The 20,308-nt window shown below is 37.9% G+C and overlaps 1 protein-coding gene across 1 annotated transcript in view; it reads left to right on the forward strand.

Moving 5' to 3' along the window:
• LOC111146327 (ATP-binding cassette sub-family A member 3-like) overlaps positions 1–20,308 on the forward strand; it is a 195,964-nt gene that overhangs the window by 115,021 nt on the left and 60,635 nt on the right. The window contains exons 17-18 of the mRNA XM_022501838.1: positions 16,033–16,225; positions 17,176–17,470. Coding sequence (XP_022357546.1) covers positions 16,033–16,225; positions 17,176–17,470 — 488 coding nt within the window. The remainder of the gene's footprint in view (positions 1–16,032; positions 16,226–17,175; positions 17,471–20,308) is intronic.

Consider the following 20,308-nt stretch of genomic DNA (forward strand, 5'->3'; position numbering starts at 1 on the left):
CACGTCATCGCAAATGGCAAGATTTCATTTCTTTTGATGGCTGCATAGTATTCCATTGTGTATATATACCACATCTTCTTTATCCATTCGTCTGTTGATGGACATCTAGGTTCTTTCCATAGTTTGGCTATTGTAGACATTGCTGCTATAAACATTCGGGTGCACGTGCCCCTTCGGATCACTACGTTTGTATCTTTAGGGTAAATACCCAGCAGTGCAATTGCTGGGTCATAGGATAGTTCTATTTTCAACATTTTGAGGAAACTCCATGCTGTTTTCCAGAGTGGTTGCACCAGCTTGCATTCCCACCAACAGTGTAGGATGGTTCCCCTTTCTCCACATCCTCACCAGCATCTGTCATTTCCTGACTTGTTAATTTTAGCCATTCTGACTGGTGTGAGGTGATATCTCATTGTGGTTTTGATTTGTATTTCCCTGGTGCCAAGTGATGTGGAGCACTTTTTCATGTGTCTGTTGGCCATCTGGATGTCTTCTTTGCAGAAATGTCTGTTCATGTCCTCTGCCCATTTCTTGATTGGATTATTTGTTCTTTGGGTGTTGAGTTTGCTAAGTTCTTTATAGATTTTGGACACTAGCCCTTTATCTGATATGTCGTTTGCAAATATCTTCTCCCATTCTGTCAGTTGTCTTTTGGTTTTGTTAACTGTTTCCTTTGCTATGCAAAAGCTTTTGATCTTGATAAAATCCCAATAGTTCATTTTTGCCCTTGCTTCCCTTGCCTTTGGCGATGTTCCTAGGAAGATGTTGCTGCGGCTGAGGTCAAAGAGGTTGCTGCCTGTGTTCTCCTCAAGGATTTTGATGGATTCCTTTCTCACATTAAGGTCCTTCATCCATTTTGAGTCTATTTTCATGTGTGGTGTAAGGAAATGGTCGAGTTTCATTTTTCTGCATGTGGCTGTCCAATTTTCCCAACACCATTTATTGAAGAGGCTGTCTTTTTTCCATTGGACATTTATTCCTGCTTTGTTGAAGATTAGTTGACCATAGAGTTGAGGGTCTATTTCTGGGCTGTCTATTCTGTTCATTGATCTATGTGTCTGTTTTTGTGCCAGTACCATGCTGTCTTGATGATGACAGCTTTGTAATAGAGCTTGAAGTCCGGTATTGTGATGCCACCGACTTTGGCTTTCTTTTTCAATATTCCTTTGGCTATTCGAGGTCTTTTCTGGATCCATATAAATTATAGGATTATTTGTTCCATTTCTTTGAAAAAAATGGATGGTACTTTGATAGGAATTGCATTATATGTGTAGATTGCTTTAGGTAGCATAGACATTTTCACAATATTTATTCTTCCAATCCAGGAGCGTGGAACATTTGTCCATTTCTTTGTGTCTTCCTCAATTTCTTTCATGAGTACTTTATAGTTTTCTCTGTATAGATTCTTAGCCTCTTTGGTTAGGTTTATTCCTAGGTATCTTATAGTTTTGGGTGCAATTGTAAATGGGATTGACTCCTTAATTTCTCTTTCTTCTGTCTTGTTGTTGGTGTAGAGAAATGCAACTGATTTCTGTGCATTGATTTCATATTGTGACACTTTACTGAATTCCTGTACAAGTTCTAGCAGTTTTGGAGTGGAGTCTTTTGGGTTTTCCACATATAGTATCATATCATCTGTGAAGAGTGATAGTTTGACTTCTTCTTTGCCGATTTGGATGCCTTTAATTTCCTTTTGTTGTCTGATTGCTGAGGCTAGGACTTCTAGTACTATGTTGAATAGCAGTGGTAATAATGGACATCCCTGCCGTGTTCTTGAGCTTAGTGGAAAACTTTCAGTTTTTCTCCATTGAGAATGATATTTGTGGTGGGTTTTTCATAGATGGCTTTGATAATATTGAGGTATGTGCCCTCTATCCCTACACTTCGAAGAGTTTTGATCAGGAAGAGATGCTGTACTTTGTCAAATGCTTTTTCAGCATCTATTGAGAGTATCATATGGTTCTTGTTCTTTCTTTTATTAATGTGTTGTATCACATTGATTGATTTGTGGATGTTGAACCAACCTTGCAGCCCTGGAATAAATCCCACTTGGTCGTGGTGAATAATCCTTTTAATGTACTGTTGGATCCTATTGGCTAGTATTTTGGTGAGAATTTTCGCATCTGTGTTCATCAAGGATATTGGTCTGCAGTTCTCTTTTTTGATGGGATCCTTGTCTGGTTTTGGAATCAAGGTGATGCTGGCCTCATGAAATGAGTTGGGAAGTTTTCCTTCCATTTCTAGTTTTTGAAACAGTTTCAGGAGAATAGGAATTAGTTCTTCTTTAAATGTTGGGTAGAATTCCCCCAGGAAACCGTCCGGCCCTGGGCTTTTGTTTGTTTGGAGATTTTTGATGACTGTTTCAATCTCCTTGCTGGTTATGGGTCTGTTCAGTTTTTCTATTTCTTCCTGGTTCAGTTGTGGTATCTTATATGTCTCTAGGAATGCATCCATTTCTTCCAGATTGTCAAATTTGTTGGCACAGAGTTGCTCATAGTATGTTCTTATAATTGTCTGTATTTCTTTGGTATTAGTTGTGATCTCTCCTCTTTCATTCATGATTTTATTTATTTGGGTCCTTTCTCTTTTCTTTTTGATAAGTCTGGCCAGGGGTTTATCAATCTTATTAATTCTTTCAAAGAACCAGCTCCTAGTTTCATTGATTTGTTTTATTGTTTTTTTTGGTTTCTATTTCATTGATTTCTGCTCTGATCTTTAGGATTTCTCTTCTCCTGCTGGGTTTACGGTTTCTTTCTTGTTCTTTCTCCAGCTTCTTTCGTTGTGTACCTGAGACCTTTCTTGTTTCTTGAGAAAGGCTTGTACCGCTATATATTTTCCTCTCAGGACTGCCTTTGTTGTTTCCCACAGATTTTGAACTGTTGTGTTTTCATTATCCTTTGTTTCCATGAATTTTTTCAATTATTCTTTATTTTCCTGGTTGACCCATTCATTCTTTAGAAGGATGCTGTTTAGTCTCCATGTATTTGCGTTCTTTCCAAATTTCCTCTTGTGATTGAGTTCTAGCTTCAGAGCACTGAAATATGCTGAAAATATGCAGGGAATGATCCCAAACTTTTGATACCGGTTGAGACCTGATTTAGGACCGAGGATGTGATCTATTCTGGAGAATGTTCCATGTGCACTAGAGAAGAATGAGTATTCTGTTGCTTTGGGATGAAATGTTCTGAATATATCTGTGATGTCCATCTGGTCCAGTGTGTCATTTAAGGCCTTTATTTCCTTGTTGATCTTTTGCTTGGATGATCTGTCCATTTCAGTGAGGGGAGTTTTAAAGTCCCCTACTATTAATGTATTATTGTTGATGTGTTTCTTTGATTTTGTTATTAATTGGTTTATATAGTTGGCTGTTCCCATGTTAGGGGCATAGATACTTAAAACTGTTAGATCTTCTTGTTGGACAGATCCTTTGAGTATGATATAGTGTCCTTCCTCATCCCTTATTGTAGTCTTTGGCTTAAAATCTAATTGATCTGATAAAAGGATTGCCACTCCTGCTTTCTTCTGATGTCCATTAGCATGGTAAACTGTTTTCCGCACCCTCACTTTAAATCTGGAGGTGTCTTTGGGTCTAAAATGAGTTTCTTGTAGGCAACATATAGATGGGTTTTGTTTTTTTATCCATTCTGATACCCTGTGTCTTTTGATTGGGGCATTTAGCCCATTAACATTCAGGGTAACTATTGAGAGACATGAATTTAGTGCCATTGTATTGCCTGTAAGGTGACTCTTACTGTATATTGTCTCTGTTCCTTTCTGATCTACTACTTTTAGGGTCTCTCTTTGCTTAGAGGACCCCTTTCAATATTTCCTGTAAAGCTGGTTTGGTGTTTGCAAATTCTTTCAGTTTTGGTTTGTCCTGGAAGCTTCTTATCTCTCCTTCTATTTTCAATGATAACCTTGGCTATCATGTTTTTGGCTGCATCTTTTTCTCGTTTAGTGCTCTGAATATATCATGCCAGCTCTTTCTGGCTTGCCAGGTCTCTGTGGATAAGTCTGCTGCCAATCTAATATTTTTACCATTGTATGTTACAGACTTCTTTTCCCAGACTGCTTTCAGGATTTTCTCTTTGTCACTAAGACTTGTAAATTTTACTATTAGGTGACGGGGTATGGACCTATTCTTATTGATTTTGAGGGGGGTTCTCTGAACCTCCTGGATTTTGATGCTTGTTCCCTTTGCCATTGGGGAAATTCTCTTCAATAATTCTCTCCAATATACCTTCTGCTCCCCTCTTTCTTTCTTCTTCTTCTGGAATCCCAATTATTCTAATGTTGTTTCGTCTTATGGTGTCACTTATCTCTCGAATTCTCCCCTCGTGGTCCAGTAGCTGTTTGTCCCTCTTTTGCTCAGCTTCTTTATTCTCTGTCATTTGGTCTTCAATATTGCTAATTCTTTCTTCTGTCTCATTTATCCTAGCAGTGAGAGCCTCCATTTTTGACTGCACCTCATTAAGAGCTTTTTTGATTCAACTTGGTTAGATTATAATTCTTTTATTTCTCCAGAAAGGGCTTTTATATCTCCCGAGAGGGTTTCTCTAATATCTTCCATGCCTTTTTCGAGCCTGGCTAGAACCTTGAGAATCGTCATTCTGAACTCTAGATCTGACATATTACCAATGTCTGTGTTGATTAGGACCCTAGCCTTTGGTACTGCCTCTTGTTCTTTTTTTTGTGGTGAATTTTTCCACCTTGTCATTTTGTCCAGATAAGAGTATATGAAGGAGCAGGTAAAATACTAAAAGGGTGGCAACAACCCCAGGAAAATATGCTTTAACCAAATCAGAAGAGATCCCAAATTGTGAGCGGGGAGATAGGGGATAAAAAGAGGTTCAGAAAGGAAGAAAAAGAAACAATTAAAAAAAGAAAATGAATAAAGAAAAAATATAAAAAAGAAAAATATATATATATATATATATATTAGATAAACTAGTTAAAAAATGTTAAAAAAAGAAAAGGGTAAAAGTTTTAAAAATTTGGCAGAAGAAGAGAAAAAAATTGAAAAAGAAAAAAAATTAAATTAACTGCAAGGCTAAAGAATCATGGGGAGAAAGCCATGAGTTCTGTGCTTTGCTTTCTCCTCCTCTGGAATTCCGCTTCTCTCCTTGGTATTGAAACTGCACTCCTTGGTAGGTGAACTGGGTCCTGGCTTGATTTCTTATTGATCTTCTGGGGGAGGGGCCTGTTGTAGTGATTCTCAAGTGTCTTTGCCCCGGGCAGAATTGCACCGCCCTTACCAGAGGCCAGGCTGAGTAGTCCACTCGGGTTTGCTTTCGGGAGCTTTTGTTCCCTGAGTGCTTTCTGTAGAGTTCCGGAGGATGGGAATGAAGATGGTGGCCTCCCAGTCTCCGGCCCGGAGGAGCCGAGAGCCTGGGGCCCCACTCCTCAGTGCGCCCTCAGAGAACGGCGCCCAATTACCCCCGTCACCTCTGGCTGTGCTCCGAGCTGACTGAGCCTGTGACCGGTTCAAGGTAACCCCAAACTGAGAGCTCACTCCTCAGCTCTGTCTCTGTAGCCGGCTTCCCCGTTCTAATACCTGCAAGCTCTGAGACACTCAGACACCCCCGATCCTTCTGTGACCCTGCGGGACCTGAGGCCACGCTGACCTCGCGTGGGCTTCACCCCAGTTAAGCCTCTGGAGTGATGTCCCTCAGCGGAACAGACTTTTAAAAGTCCTGATTTTGTGCTCCATTGCTCCGCCGCTTGCCGGGAGCTGGCCCCTCCCCCCCGCGGTCTATCTTCCCGTCACTTTGGATTCACTTCTCCGCCAGTCCTACCTTTCAGAAAGTGGTTGATTTTCTGTTTCTAGAATTGCTGTTCTTCTTCTCTTCAATCTCCCATTAGATTTGTAGGTGTTTTCAATCTTTAGATAAGCTATCTAGCTGATCTACTGCTACCTGAAGTAGTCTCAGCCTGCTACTTCTCTGCCATCTTGACCTATGATATACTTTTCATCTCCATGACTTATTTTATCACTGGAACTTTGTACATCTTAATCCCTTTCATTTATCTCATCCCGCCACATGCCACATTCCCTCTGGCAACCATCAGAGGTTCTCTGTATTTAAGAGGCATGGTTTTTTTGTTTGTTCATTTGTTTAGTCTTTTAGGTACCACAAATAAGTGAATTCATATAGTATTTATCTTTCTCTGACTTACTTAGCGTTATACTCTCTAGATCCAACCATGTTGTTGCAACTGCAAGATCTCATCTTTTTATTATGGGTAATATGGTAATATTCCTGTGTGTATGTGCAATTATCAATCTTATTTATCCTCTCTCAGTGAACACTTGGGTTACTCCCATATCTTGGCTGTTGTAAATAATGTTGCAGATATTATATATATATCCCTATAACATAGGGTTATATATACATTTTTGAATTATTGTCTCTCTATTAAATACTCAATAGTTGAATTGCTGGATCATATGGTAGTTCCATCTTTAATTTTTTGAGAAACCTCCATACTGTTTTCCACACTGGCTGCACCAGCTTGCATTCCCAAAAAACGGTGCACAAGTGTTCCTTTTCATCCTCACTCTTATCAATACTTGTTTCTTGTCTTTTTTATTTTAGCCATTCTCACAGGTATAAGGTGATATCTCCTTGCGGTTTTGATTTGCATGTCCTTGATGAGTGATGTTGAGCATCTTCTCATGTGTCTATTGGCCATTTCTTTGAAACAACATCTATTCATGTCATCTTATTCTTTTAATTATGTTGAGTTAGCCACCATATACATCATTTGTTTTTGATGTAGTGCTCAATGATTCAATAGTTGCATATAACACCCAGTGCTCATCACAACACGTTCCCTCCTTAATACCCATCCCCAACTACCCCATCCCCTACCCACCTCCCTTTCCACAAACCGTCAGTTTGCATCCCAGAGTCCATAGTCTCTCATGGTTCATCTCCCTATCTGATTTCCCCCCTTTCAGTTTTCCCTCCCTTTCCCTATGGTCTATTGTGCTATTCTTTATGTTCCACATATGACTGAAACCATATGATAATTATCTTTCTCTACTTGACTTATTTCACTTAGGCTAATCCCCTCTAGTTCCATCCATGTCAATCCAAATGCTGGGTATTCATCCTTTCTGATGGCTGAATAATATTCCATTGTATATATGTACCACATCTCAGAGAGATAGAGAGCACAAGTAGGCAGAGTGGCAGGGAGAGGGAGAGGGAGAAGCAGGCTCTCCACTGAGCAGGGAGCCCAATATGATCATGACCTGATCTAAAGGCAGCTGCTTAACCAACTGAGGCACCCAGTCACTGATCTAAGTCACCCATTCATCTGTTGAAGGGCATCTCAGTTTCTTCCACAGTTTGGCTATTGTGGCCATTGCTGCTATGAACATTTGGATGCATCTGCCCCCTTTTTTCACTACATCTGTATCTTTGGGGTAAATACCCAGTAGTGCAATTGCTGGGTTGTAGGACAGTTCCATTTTTAACTTTTTGAGGAACCTCCATACTGTTCTCCAAAGTACTGTACTAGTTTGCATTCCCACCAACAGTGTAAGAGCGTTCCCCTTTCTCCACATCCTTGCCAACAGTTGTTGTTTCCTGCTTTGCTAATTGTTGCCATTCTAACTGCTATAAGGTGATATCTCAGTGTGGTTTTGATTTAAATTTCCCTGATAGCTAATGGCGAATGTTTCTTCATGTGTCTGTTGGCCATTTGTATGTCTTCTTTGGAGAACTGTCTGTTCATGTCTTCTTCCCATTTTCTGACTGGATTGTTTTTTGGGTGTTGAGTTTGAGTTCTTTATAAATATTGGATACCAGCCTTTTATCTGTAATGTCATTTGCAAATATCTTCTCTCATTCTGTGGGTTGCCTCTTACTTTTGTTGATTGTTTCCTTTGCTGTGCAAAAGCTTTGTATCTTCATGAAGTCCAAATAATTCATTTTTGCTTTTGTTTCCCTTGCCTTTGGAGATGGGTCTTGAAAGAAGTTGCTGTGACTTGTGTCAAAGTGGTTACTGTCTATGTTTTCCTCTAGGATTTTGTTGGATTCCTAGGTCTTTAAGGTCTTTCATTCATTTAGAGTTTGTGTATGATGTAAGAGAATGCTACAACTTCATTCTTTTGAATGTAGCTGTCCAATTTCCCCAGCACCATTTATTGAAGAGACTGTCTGTTTTTCCATTGGATATTCGTTCCTGATTTGTCAAAAGTTAGTTTAACATAGAGTTGAGGGTCCTTTCTCGACTCTCTATTCTGTTCCGTTGATCTATGTGTCTGTTTTTGTGCCAATACCATGCTATTTTGATTATCACAGCTTTGTAATAAGCTTGAAGTCAGGGATTGTGATGCTCCAGTTTTGGTTTTCTTTTCAACATTCCCTTGGCAATTTGGAGTCTTTTCTGGTTCCCTACAAATTTTAGGATTGTTTGTTCCAGCTCTGTGAAAAATGTCAATGGTATTTTGATAGGGATGGCATTGAAAGTATAGGTTGCTCTAGGCAGCATAGACTTTTTCACAGTGTTTATTCTTCCAATCCATGAGAATGGACTGTTTTTCCATCTTTTTGTATCTTCCTCAGTTTCTTTCATAAATGTTCTATAGTTTCTAGAGTATAGATCCTTTACCTTTTTGGTTCGATTTATTCCTAGGTATCTTATAGGTTTTGGTGCTATTGTAAATGGAGTTGATTCCTTAATGTCCCTTTCTATAGTTATATTGTTAGTGTATAGAAAAGCAACTGATTTATGTGCATTGATTTTTCTATCCTGCCACTTTGCTAAATTGCTGTATGAGTTCTAGTAATTTGGGGATGGAGCCTTTTGGGTTTTCCACATAAAGTATTGTGTCATCTCTGTAGAGAGTTTGTTTTCTTCTTTGCCAATTTGAATGCATTTTATTTCTTTTTGTTGTCTGATTACTGAGATCATGACTTCTGTACTATGTTGAACAATAGTGGTGAGAGTAGGCATCCATGTCGTGCCCCTGATCTTAAGATGATATTCACTGTGGGCTTTTCATAGATAGTTTTTATATTGAGGAGTGTTCCCTCTATCCCTATACTCTGAAGATTTTTTAATCAGAAAAGGATGCTCTGCTTTGTCAAATGCTTTTTCTGCATTAATTGAGAGGATCATATGGTTCTTTTCTTTTATTACTGTGTTCTATCACATTGATTGATTTACAAAAGTTGAACCACCCTTGCATCCCAGGAATTATACCCTGGGATTCCATACCTGGTCCTGATGGATAATCCTTTTAATGTACTGTTAAATCCTATTGGCTAACATCTTGTTGAGTATTTTGGCATCCATGTTCATCAGGGATATTGGTCTATAATTCTCCTTTTTGATGGGGTCTTTGTCTGGTTTTTGGATCAAGGTAATCCTGTTCTCATAGAAAGAGTTTGGAGGTTTTCCTTCTGTTTCTATTTTTTGAAATCGCTTCAGAAGAATAGGTATGATTTCTTCTTTAAATGTTTGGTAGAATTCTCCTGGGAAGCCATCTGGCCTTGGACTTTTGTTTTTTGGGAGGTTTTTGATTATTGCTTCAATTTTTTTTTATAGGTTATTGGTCTGTTCAGATTGTCTGTTTCTTCCAGTTCCAGTCTCAGTAGTTTATAAGTTTCCAGGAAGGCATCCACTTCTTCCAGCTTGCTTAATTTATTGGCATATAGTTGCTATTAATAATTTCTAATGATTGTTTCTATTTCTTTGGTGTTAGTCTTGATCTCTCCCTTTTCATTCATGATTTTATTAATTTGGGTCCTTTCTCCTTTCTTTTGGATAAGTCCAGCCAGAGACTTGTTGATCTTATTAATTCTTTCAGAGAACCAGCTTCTAGTTCTGTTGATCTGCTCTACTGTTTTTCTGGTTTCTATTTCACTGATCTCTACTCTAATCTTTATTATTTCTTTTCTCCTGCTTGGTTTAGGTTTTATTTCCTGCTGTTTCTCCAGCGCCTTTAGGTGTAGGTTAGCTTGTGCATTTGGGATTTTTCTACTATTTTGAGAGAGGCTTGGATGGCTATGTATTTTCCCCATACAACTGCCTTTGCAGTATCCCATAGGTTTTGGACTGATGCGTTTTCATTCTCATTGATTTCCATGAATTGCTTAAGTTCTTTAATTTTCTGGTTGACCCAATCATTCTATAGCAGGATGGTCTTTAACTTCCAAGTGTTTCAGTTCCTTCCAAATTTTTTCTTGTGATTATGTTCCAGTTTCAAAGCATTGTTGTCTGATGACATGCAGGAAATGATCTTAATCTTTTTTGATATCAGTTGAGACCCAGTTTGTGGTCTGTTCTGGAGGAAGTTCCTTGTGCATGTGAGAAGAATGAGTATTCTGTTTTTTTTAGAGTGGAATGTTCTATGTATATCTATGAATCCCATCTGGTCCAATGTGCCATTCAAAGCTCTTGTTTCTTTGTTGTTCTTCTGCTTAGTTGATCTTTCCATTACTGAGAGTGGAGTGTTGAAGTCTCCTGCTATTAATGTGTTATTACCAATATGATTCTTAATTTTGATTAGCAGTTGGCTTATGTAGTTGTCTGCTGCCATGTTGGGGCATAGATATTTACAATTGTTAGATTTTCTTGTTGGATAGACCCTTTAAATATGATATAGTATAGTATCCCTTTACATCTCTTACTACAGTCTTTGGTTTAAAATCTAATTTGTCTGAGATGAGAATTGCTAACCCAACTTTCTTTTGAGGTCTGTTAGCATGATAAATGGTTCTCAATCCCCTTGCTTTCAATCTGGAGGTGTCTTCAGGTTCAAAATGAGTCTCTTGTAGACAGCAAAAGGATGGGTCCTATCTTTTTATCAATCTGCAACCCTGTACCATTTCATGGGAGAATTAGGCTGTTCGCATTGAGGGTAACTCTTGAAAGATATGAATTTAGTGTCACCATATTTATTGCCTGTGAATTCCCTGTTCTATAGATTGTTTCTGTAAATTTCTGGCCCGTGTTACTCTTGGTGTCTTTCTTCTTTATAGAATCCCCCTTAAAAATTCTTGCAGGCCTGGGGCGCCTGGGTGGTTCAGTGGGTTAAAGCCTCTGCCTTCGGCTCGCGTCATGATCCCAGGGTCCTGGGATCGAGCCCTGCGTAGGGCTCTCTGCTCAGCAGGGAGCCTGCTTCCTCCTCTCTCTCTGCCTGCCTCTCTGCCTACTTGTAATCTGTCTGTCAAATAAATAAATAAAATCTTAAAAAAAAATTCTTGCAGGCCTGACTTGGCGAGCACATGTTCTTTCAATTTCTGCTGGTCCTAGAAACTCTGTCTCTCCATCCATTCTGAATGACAGCCTTGCTGGATAAAGTATCCTTGACTGCATGTTTGTCTCATTTAGTACCCTGAATATGTCTTGCCAGCCCTTTCTGGCTTGCCAGGTCTCTATGGATAGGCATGACATATTCTGATGTTCCTCCCTACATATTTAAGAAATATCTTCTCCATAGCTGCTCTCAGGATGGCTTCTTTGGTTCTAAGATTTGCAAGTTTTACTATTACATGCCAGGGCATTTGTCTGTTCTTACTAATCTTAGGAGGGGTTGTGTCTGCCTCTAGGACATGAATGCTTGTTTCCTTCCCTAGACTAGAGAAGTTCTCAGCTATGATTTGCTCAAATATGCCTTTTAGTACTCTCTTTGTCTCCAACCCCTCAAGGATCCTAGTAATTGTGATGTTGGAACATTTTATGGCATCATTGATCTCTCTCAGTCTGATCTCATGGGCTTCTAGCTGTTTAGCCCATTCCTATCATCCTCAGCTTCCTTCCTTTCTATCAGCTTATCTTCTAGATCACTGATTCATTCTACTGCCTCATTTATCCTGGCTGTTAAGGCATCCAGCTTAGATACTGATGAGTATCTAAAGTACTTTCTAAAGTACTGATGAGTATCTAGATGAGTTGACCAATCTCATTCATAGCATTTTTTATTTCAGCCTGATTAGATCTCATTTCTGCTGTCAGAGATTCTATATTGTCACTGATGGTTTTTTCAAGCCTAGCTATTGACTTCATAATTGCTACCCTGAAGTCTGTCTCTGACATCTTGCTTATCTCCATATCCATTAGGTCTGTGGCAGAGGCCATTGTCTCTGGTTCTTTTCTTTGTTGGGAGTTCCTCCTCCTAGTCATTCTGTTGAGGGATGGTTGAGGGAATGTACTGAGTCCAAAATATCAACCATAGCCCAAGCAAGTTGCACCCTAGGAAAATCCAAACTGGTCCACCACTGAAAAGATAAAGCCAAAATGAAACACAAGAATAATATTTATAAAATTATTTTTAATTAGAAAAAAAATTAAAAATTTTTAAAAGACGGGTGTGAGGGGAAGAGTGGGCTATAATCTCAGTGTGGACAAAGTAGGGTGTTTCATTTGTTCCTGGGTATATTTTGTTCTGTTTGTTAGAGGACACTTCTTCCCAAAATTATAGGGAAAGTAAAACTTGTATGTATATAAAGGTAATATTGAATAGAGAAAAAAGGACTATATTGAAGCATATATCTATAAAAAATGTATGAAAAAGTACAAGTTAAAAAGCTATTATGAAATAGGATTTATTAAACATCTAGTTGAAATGAGAAAAAGGTAAAAAGAAAAAACATAGAAGAAACATAAGGAAAAAAAGAAAAAGAAAAAGAGGGTTGTATCTGAAAAATAAACAAGCCCTGAGACAATGACTGGAACTCAATATACTATTTTCCCCTGATGTTGGGATTTCACAGTTTTATGGGGACCCTAGAGTTGTTGTCCTCTTAATCTTCCAGTGTGTCTTCTAGGGGAGGGGCCTGCCACACTGTTTCTACTTGGGCAGAGTTGCCCTGCCCCCTGTTAGGGGGCTGGGCTCCATGGAAACCGGTTTTTTAAGCTGTTGTTCTCTGGTGGCTTTTCTTGCCTCTTCTGAGGGTCAAAGCAAAAATGGCTGCACCCAGTCCCCTGTCCCAGAGCAGAGAAATTGCAGTCTATTTTCTTTACTAAACCCTCCAGAACACAGTTTCTGTTTCTGTATGCACCTCTGAAAACCACAGCCACCCCTGGTGCATACCCACAGCAACTCTCTCAGGGATCAACCCAGGGATTGGTGTGTGTCCCTGCCCTTGGTACTTTTAAAACCACAAGTGGTCCTGGGCTCATGGGGGCTTGAATGTGTGCACCCACATGTCCTGGATTCTGTCCAGGGCACTGCTCTACTTTCCCTGCCACTACTGCTCTGCAAATTTTTGCCTCCTCCTGGCACAGGACACTTTTGCCCTCTGGAGTTATATCACTTTTCAGGTGCCAGCTTATGGAGGCTCCCTCCTTCTTCTGTTTTTCTTCCACCATCTCCCCACAGATTTATGACTCAGCCTTTCCTACCTCGAGACAGGTGGTGTTTTTCTGTTTGTAGAGATCCAGATATATAGTCTTACATTTCAGGCTGATTTCTCGGGTATTCAGACCGGTTTAGTAGATATCCAGCTAAATTCAAGGGACCAGTTGAAACAAGATTCCCTACTCCTCTGCTATCTTGCCTCTTCTCTCATTTGTTTATTTTTTTAAGATTTTATTTATTTATTTGACAGAGAGAGAGAGAGAGAGATCACGAGTAGGCAGAGAGGCAGGCAGAGAGAGGAGGGGAAGCAGGCTCCCAGCTGAGCAGAGAGCCCGATGTGGGACCCAGTCTCAGGACCTTGAGATCATGACCTGAGCCGAAGGTAGAGACTTAACCCACTGAGCCACCCAGGTGCCCCTCATCTGTTTATTTTTTAGTCTGACTCTGTGTGTGTGTGTGTGTGTGTGTGTGTGTGTATTGAGTTATGTAAGTTCTTTATGTATTTTCCATATTAAAGACTTAATAGATTTGTCATTTGCAATTATCTTTTCCCATTCACTAGGTTGCCTTTTTGTTGTGTTGATGGCTTCCTTTGCTGTGCAGAAGCCTTTTGTTTTTGTTTAGTACCAACAATTTATTTTTTATTTTGTTTTCCTGGCCTCAGGAGATATATCCACAATTATGTTCTAAGGCCAATGTCCAAGTGATGACTGCCTGTTTTATTTTATGGTTTCAGGTCTCAAATTTAGGTCTTTAATCCATTTTGAGTTTATTTTTGTGTATGGTATAAGAAAGTGGTCCAGTTGCATTCTTTGTATGTAGCTATCTGGTTTTCCCGACACCATTTATTGAAAAGACAGAATATATTGTATATTCCTGCCTCCTTTATTGAAGGTTAATTAACCAGATAAGTGTGTGTTTATTTCTGGGCCCTCTGGAGGACAATAGGCTAAGTGAAATTAGCCAGACAGAGAAAGATGAAAACTGCATGATCTCACTTCTGTGTGGAGTCTTAAAAAAGTTGAACAAAGAATAGAATGGTGGTTACTAGGTGCAAGGAGGAGGGAAAGTGAGAAAAGTTTGTCAAAGGGTACAAACTTTCAGTTATGAGTAAGTTTTGGAGACCTGCTGGTCACCACAAGTACTGCATGGTGACTATATTTAATAATACATTGTAAATTTGAAATTTGATGAAAGAGTAAATCTCAAGTGTTCCTACCACAAAAAAAGTTAGCGTGTGCAATGATGGATATGTTAATTTGCTTGATTATGGTAATCATTTTATAATATATACATATAACAAAGTATCATGTTCTATACCTTAAGCATATAATTTTTATTTCTCAATCATACTTCAAAAAGCTGGGGTAAAATCTGGCAAGTAAGAAGATAAAAAAGAAAACAAATGGATTAAGCATAATCCATTTGCCACTTTTAAGAGAATGTATGTTTGTCCCTTTTTATAAAGGTATGTGGAAAATATCAGTACTATCTCTAGGTCATAGGAATATTTTGCCTTGCACTTATTTATATTCTCTAATGTTTTCCCAATGGAAATTTATTACCAATAAATAAAATATAAAAAGAAAACTTAAGAAAGATGAAAGAAAAAATACCTAATGATTATATTTTAAAAGTACAATAGTCCTCAGACTTTTAGTATCAGACAAAAAACATGCTACAAGAATATATTAAAGCAGGTTTTTTAATATGTATTTAATGCACAGTTTTTTTAAAGTATAGAAGTCTTATCGATCTGCTCATTGCTTTTGGTTGTTATAGTTGAGAATTTATTTATGTTCTTTTTCATACAAATGCTAACAGAGAGGTATTAAAAAGATTTTGATAATTCTGTGGTTTAAAAAAATACACCTGGGGCACCTGGGTGGCTCAGTAGGTTAAGCATCTGCCTTCAGCTCAGGTCATGATCCCAGGTTCCTGGGATTGAGTCACACGTTGGGCTCCTTGCCTGCTTCTCCTTCTGCCCCTTCTCCTGTTCATGTGCGTGCGCTGTCTCTTTCTCTCTCACACACACACAGACACCCACAAATAAATAAAAATCTTTTTTAAATAGGAAAAGAAAAAAATACACCTTTCAAATCATATATATTCTACTAAGGGTTTTACCACTTTGACCAAGGTAATTAATCTTTCCTGTCTCTCAATATACTGTGATATATTGTTTCTTCCATTTTTTCTTAGAATTTTTCTCCTTAGATTATAATTATCCCTATAGCTCTTCACCTCTTTCAAGTATCCATACACAAAGAGCCAGTTTTAGACATAGGCAGTAGTGGGAAATGTAAGGACTTAAAAAAAGAAAAAACCACCACCACCACCACCAACCCTGCTATTATATAAATGTCTCCATCATTTCATAAAACAAGGAACATTTTAACCCCCAAAGGAGAGTTATTATCTTTGACTAGAGGTAAGTTTTAAATTAAATAAGTTCAGCTTATGAAATATACAATATTGTAATTGCTTTTCTCATGTTGTCTCAGAATGATATAAACTTTGCTGTGGAATTTCAGCAGCCCTCTGGTTTATTGGTTTATCATACTGCCTCTATACAATACACCTTACAATCAATGAGAAAGATCAAGGAGTCTTCCAAATTTGGAACCTTGTTTGACTTTCCCTAAATAAAATAGATTGAGACTATAGTCAAAATGAAATGTTTTGTGCTTTTTGTCGTCTATCTGTGTTTGTAGGGTCAATAACCTGGCAGGTTCCCATATGGATATTCAGGATACCCATGCTACTTCCTTAAAAGGCCAAAAAATAATACAAGACATGAAGAGGAATATGAATATGTCAAGATATCATGAGAGAGCTGTTTTCTCTAGATTGAATGAAATTGCTACTATTAAATTTAATACTGGGGTGAGCAAATTCACTAAGAATGTAAACCTACTATGTTTGGCTTGGGTATAATATGTGTAATTTTTTAAATATTTGAACTTAAAAGATATTTGGAGTTTAGACATGGAACATCAAGCCAGATAGAGACCAGTATGTATTACAACCCCCAATAATTTCCTGATGCAGGAGAAATGGGTTCTGGATAAAGATCACAGATGCTACTTTCACCATTAATTCTCAGAATCACTTTGAAAAGTTCTTTTTTATTTCCCTTTAAAGATTTTTATTTATTTATTTGACAGACAGAGATCAAAAAGGGGCAGAGAAGCAAGACAGAGAGAGAGAGAAGGGGAAGCAGGCTCCCTGCAGGGAGCCTGGTGCGGGGCTCAGTCCCAGGACTCTGAGATCATGACCTGAGCCAAAGGCAGACATTTGACCCACTGAGCCACCCAGGCACCCCTCATTTATTTTCTTATAAATTTCCCCTTTGTTCAGTTCTAAGACAAGACCCAAAATTATGACTGTTACAATCAGAAGATATTGGTTGACCAGATTAAGGGCATTTTCTCATGATGAACCATAGTTTGTATATCAAGTCTTAACAAAGTATAGTAGTTACATACAAATTTCGTGGGGAATATTTGCCTTTAAAACTGACAAATAGATTATGGTTTAATATCAAATAAAAGAAATACAATTTTGTTTTCTGATCGGAAACACTACAAATATATTAATGAATAAAATAAACTTGATAAGATTTTCAATGTAGTTAGATCAGAAACTAGATATGACTCCTTTCCCTTAATACTTTACACAAATAAAATTTTATACTATCTTATTTATTTTCTTGGGCTAAAGGATATATTTGTATTATATGTGTATATCTAGTGTGATAAAAATTTGGAGCATTTATTTATATTAATGGGTTTCACTATGAATTTCCTACTTGGGTCACTACCCATTGTAATGATATGTTTCTCTCCTCTTTTTAGTTTTCACTTTACTGCCAGCAATTTTATTCCATGTTTATAAAGAGAGCACTATTCACTTGGCGCAATTGGAAGTTGATGTTGCTACAGATATTAGTAATTTTGGTTTTCACTACATATCTCTTAAGAACTGCATACTCGCATTATGACCTTCCCACGAGAGAACTGGACTTGAGTCAATATGGTCAAACAATTGTGCCTTACTCAGTTTCAGGGAATTCTGATTTGGCTCTGAATCTCATAAATAACCTTAAGATTTTTCTAAAACGTAACAATCAAGAAATTTGGGAAGTGCAAGGTAAGACCCATAGGGGGAAAAAAAGAGATTGCTGCTATATGAAGATCCATTTGTATTACTTACAAAGAAGGCACTTAACTATGCTATTTAGCTACCCATTTCTTTCTTTTCCTACTAATTACCAGTATCTTAGAGGCAGCTAAATCAGAAGCAAGAAACAAAAAAGTATACTTCAAGACAACTGGCCACAAAAGTTAATAACTAATGGAGACATTTGGCTCTAGGTTGTCTTTCAGCTAATTGCATCATCTTTCAGAGGATGAGTTAAAGAGACACAATACTGTGAGAAATTTAGCACACAATTTTTATTCTGATCAAGATACAAAAATGTTTCTCTAGGCTCTCAAAGTGAAATGATTCCACGATCTGAAGTTTGCCCTTCTGTCTACTATGTTCATTTTTTAAAAACAAGGGACAGAATATTTAATAGATTGTCTCCTCAGAACTAATTTTTAGAGAGTAGTATAAATAGTTATATTTAATTTGTTCAATGCTTAGCTTTGGTAAAACCATACTAAACACTTTCTCTGCATTATCTTTCTTAGTGACAAAAGCAACCCTTTTATGTAGCTTATTTGTATCTATTCCTTTGTAGAAAATTACCCAAAAACCTAGTGAATGGAAATTTTGAATCTTTTGGTATGATGGAATGAACTCCTTTTCTCACAAAAGCAACAAAGATACTTCAAACACAGTTTTATAAATCAGCCAATTAGGAACACTGGAAATTAACCAAAACACAGAACAAACTAAAATGTGTCTATTCTAAAAACAAAAAACAAACAAATAAAAACAACAACAAGAACAACAAAAAAACCTACCAAACCTCTTTAAAAAGAGTAAGGTCTGTGGCATTTTAACTTAGAACTATTCCTATCACTCTCCTTCCTCAACTCAATGAAATGGTAGCCACGAAAAGCCTTGAAGTTGATTGAAAGAGCTGATCTATTTAGAGTGGTGTTAAAAAACCCATCTCTAGAGCACTGTCAGTAATTTAACTAAAATAAGTCCTGAAAAAAAACTACATTCCCAGGGAATTGTTCCTATTGGATTTGAATCAGGGCTCAGCTTTTTTGGAAAAAGCCCTATCCACAGAGCATTAATAAAAACAGTAACAATCTGCTGGTAACATCATCACAGTTGGCTAAGGCTGTGATTTTAGTTGAGCAACAAGAGCCTGGCCAAAAATTAACTTTGAAGGAATCCCTGGAGAGCTAGAGAACCAAAATGAACTTTTAAAAGTTCTGATATTTCTGAGGATATAGAAGGCTCAGAATGGTAGTGTGTATGACCAGAAATGACCTAGGAAAGAAGACTCCAGTCAGAAAACTCTAATTTGATGTTGAGACCTGGTCAAGCAAGAAGTAAAAGTTGAGGCTGACTTGTAAACTGTCTTAAATTTGAAGTGTGCCTTTATACACAGATCCCTTTGGCAAATAATGGAAGACTTACTGGCTCTAGGCATTTAAAGAAATCTTTTAATTGATTACTAAATTAAACTGACCCAGGATGACTCCTAGGAACTTGTTTTAAAAATAAAAGTCAGAATTTTTAGAGTCTGTCAGAGAAGTAAGTGACTGCACACTATATAGTACAGAATCTATAGAATTGGTCCACATAAGTTACTAACCAAATGAGCAGCAACAAGTTAAAAAAAAAAAGGCAATAACAGCAAACAAGAGATGGGAAGGGGAGTTCAGATATCATCAGAGTTGTTACACTACTTGTCTTAAATGTCCAGTTTCCACAATAATAATAACAGAGAAAGGAAAGAACTATGGGTTGAATTGTGTTCCTTCAAAATTCATAAGTTGAAGTCCTACTCCCAGTATCTCAGAATGTGACTATATTTGGATATAGTTTCTTTAAAGAAGTAATTAAGTATAAGACTTACTTAGGGTGGGCCCTAATCCAATATGACTGGTATCCTTATAACAAATGCAGATTAGGAACAGACATGCATACTCAGAAGAAAGACCATGTGAAGACACAGTGAAAAGACAGCTATCTACAAACCAAGGAGAAAAGGCCTTCAGACGAAACCAACCCTGCTGACACCTTGACTTGGACTTCTAGCCTCTAGAACTGAGGGCAAATAAATTTCTGTTATTTAAGCCACTCATTATGTGGTACTTTCTTATGGAAGTCCCAGAAAACTAATACATAAAGAAACAACCATATGACCCATGGTGGGGAAGGGTGCTGAAGCCACTAGCTGTCCTTGAGGGAGGCCAGATGTTGAATTTAATAGACAAAGACTTTAAATACTACAAATATTTTCAAAATACTAAAGGAAATGTGTTTAAAGAATTAAAGAAAAGTATAGTCACTATGTCTCCACAAAGAGAATATTTATAAATAATTAAAAAAAAAAACAGATTTTGTAGTTGAAAAGCATGACTGAGAGAAAAAAAAAAGTGGAAGAAAGATGGCAGAGTATGAGGACCCCCTCCCATATTTTCAGCTAGACATTGTCCACAACCAAGTCAACGAACCAAGGAGCAATCCAAAGACTGGCAGAACAAACTGCACAGGTAAATATAAAGAATCTGCAACTGAAGGGTTAGAAAGATCGGAAAGGCAGAGAGAAGCTGCCTGCAACAGAGACAGAGCTGTATGGGCAGAGAAGGCGAGAACCCTCACACCAGGGAGCTCACATGGGGAAGACTCCTCCCATAACATTGGGCTTTAAAATCCAGAGGGGCTGAATTCCGTAAGTTTATGAAAACAGTGGTCCTTGGAGTGATGCTTTAAAAGTCTGTTGACTAAGCACTGGGTGAGCTAGAAGGTTGAGTCATACCTTGGTCACCGCCCTTAAAGAGATAGCAACCTGCATGG

Source organism: Enhydra lutris, unplaced genomic scaffold, assembly GCF_002288905.1.
Source record: "Enhydra lutris kenyoni isolate GAN:26980312 unplaced genomic scaffold, ASM228890v2 scaffoldscaffold13, whole genome shotgun sequence".
Taxonomy (NCBI): Eukaryota; Metazoa; Chordata; class Mammalia; order Carnivora; family Mustelidae; genus Enhydra; species Enhydra lutris.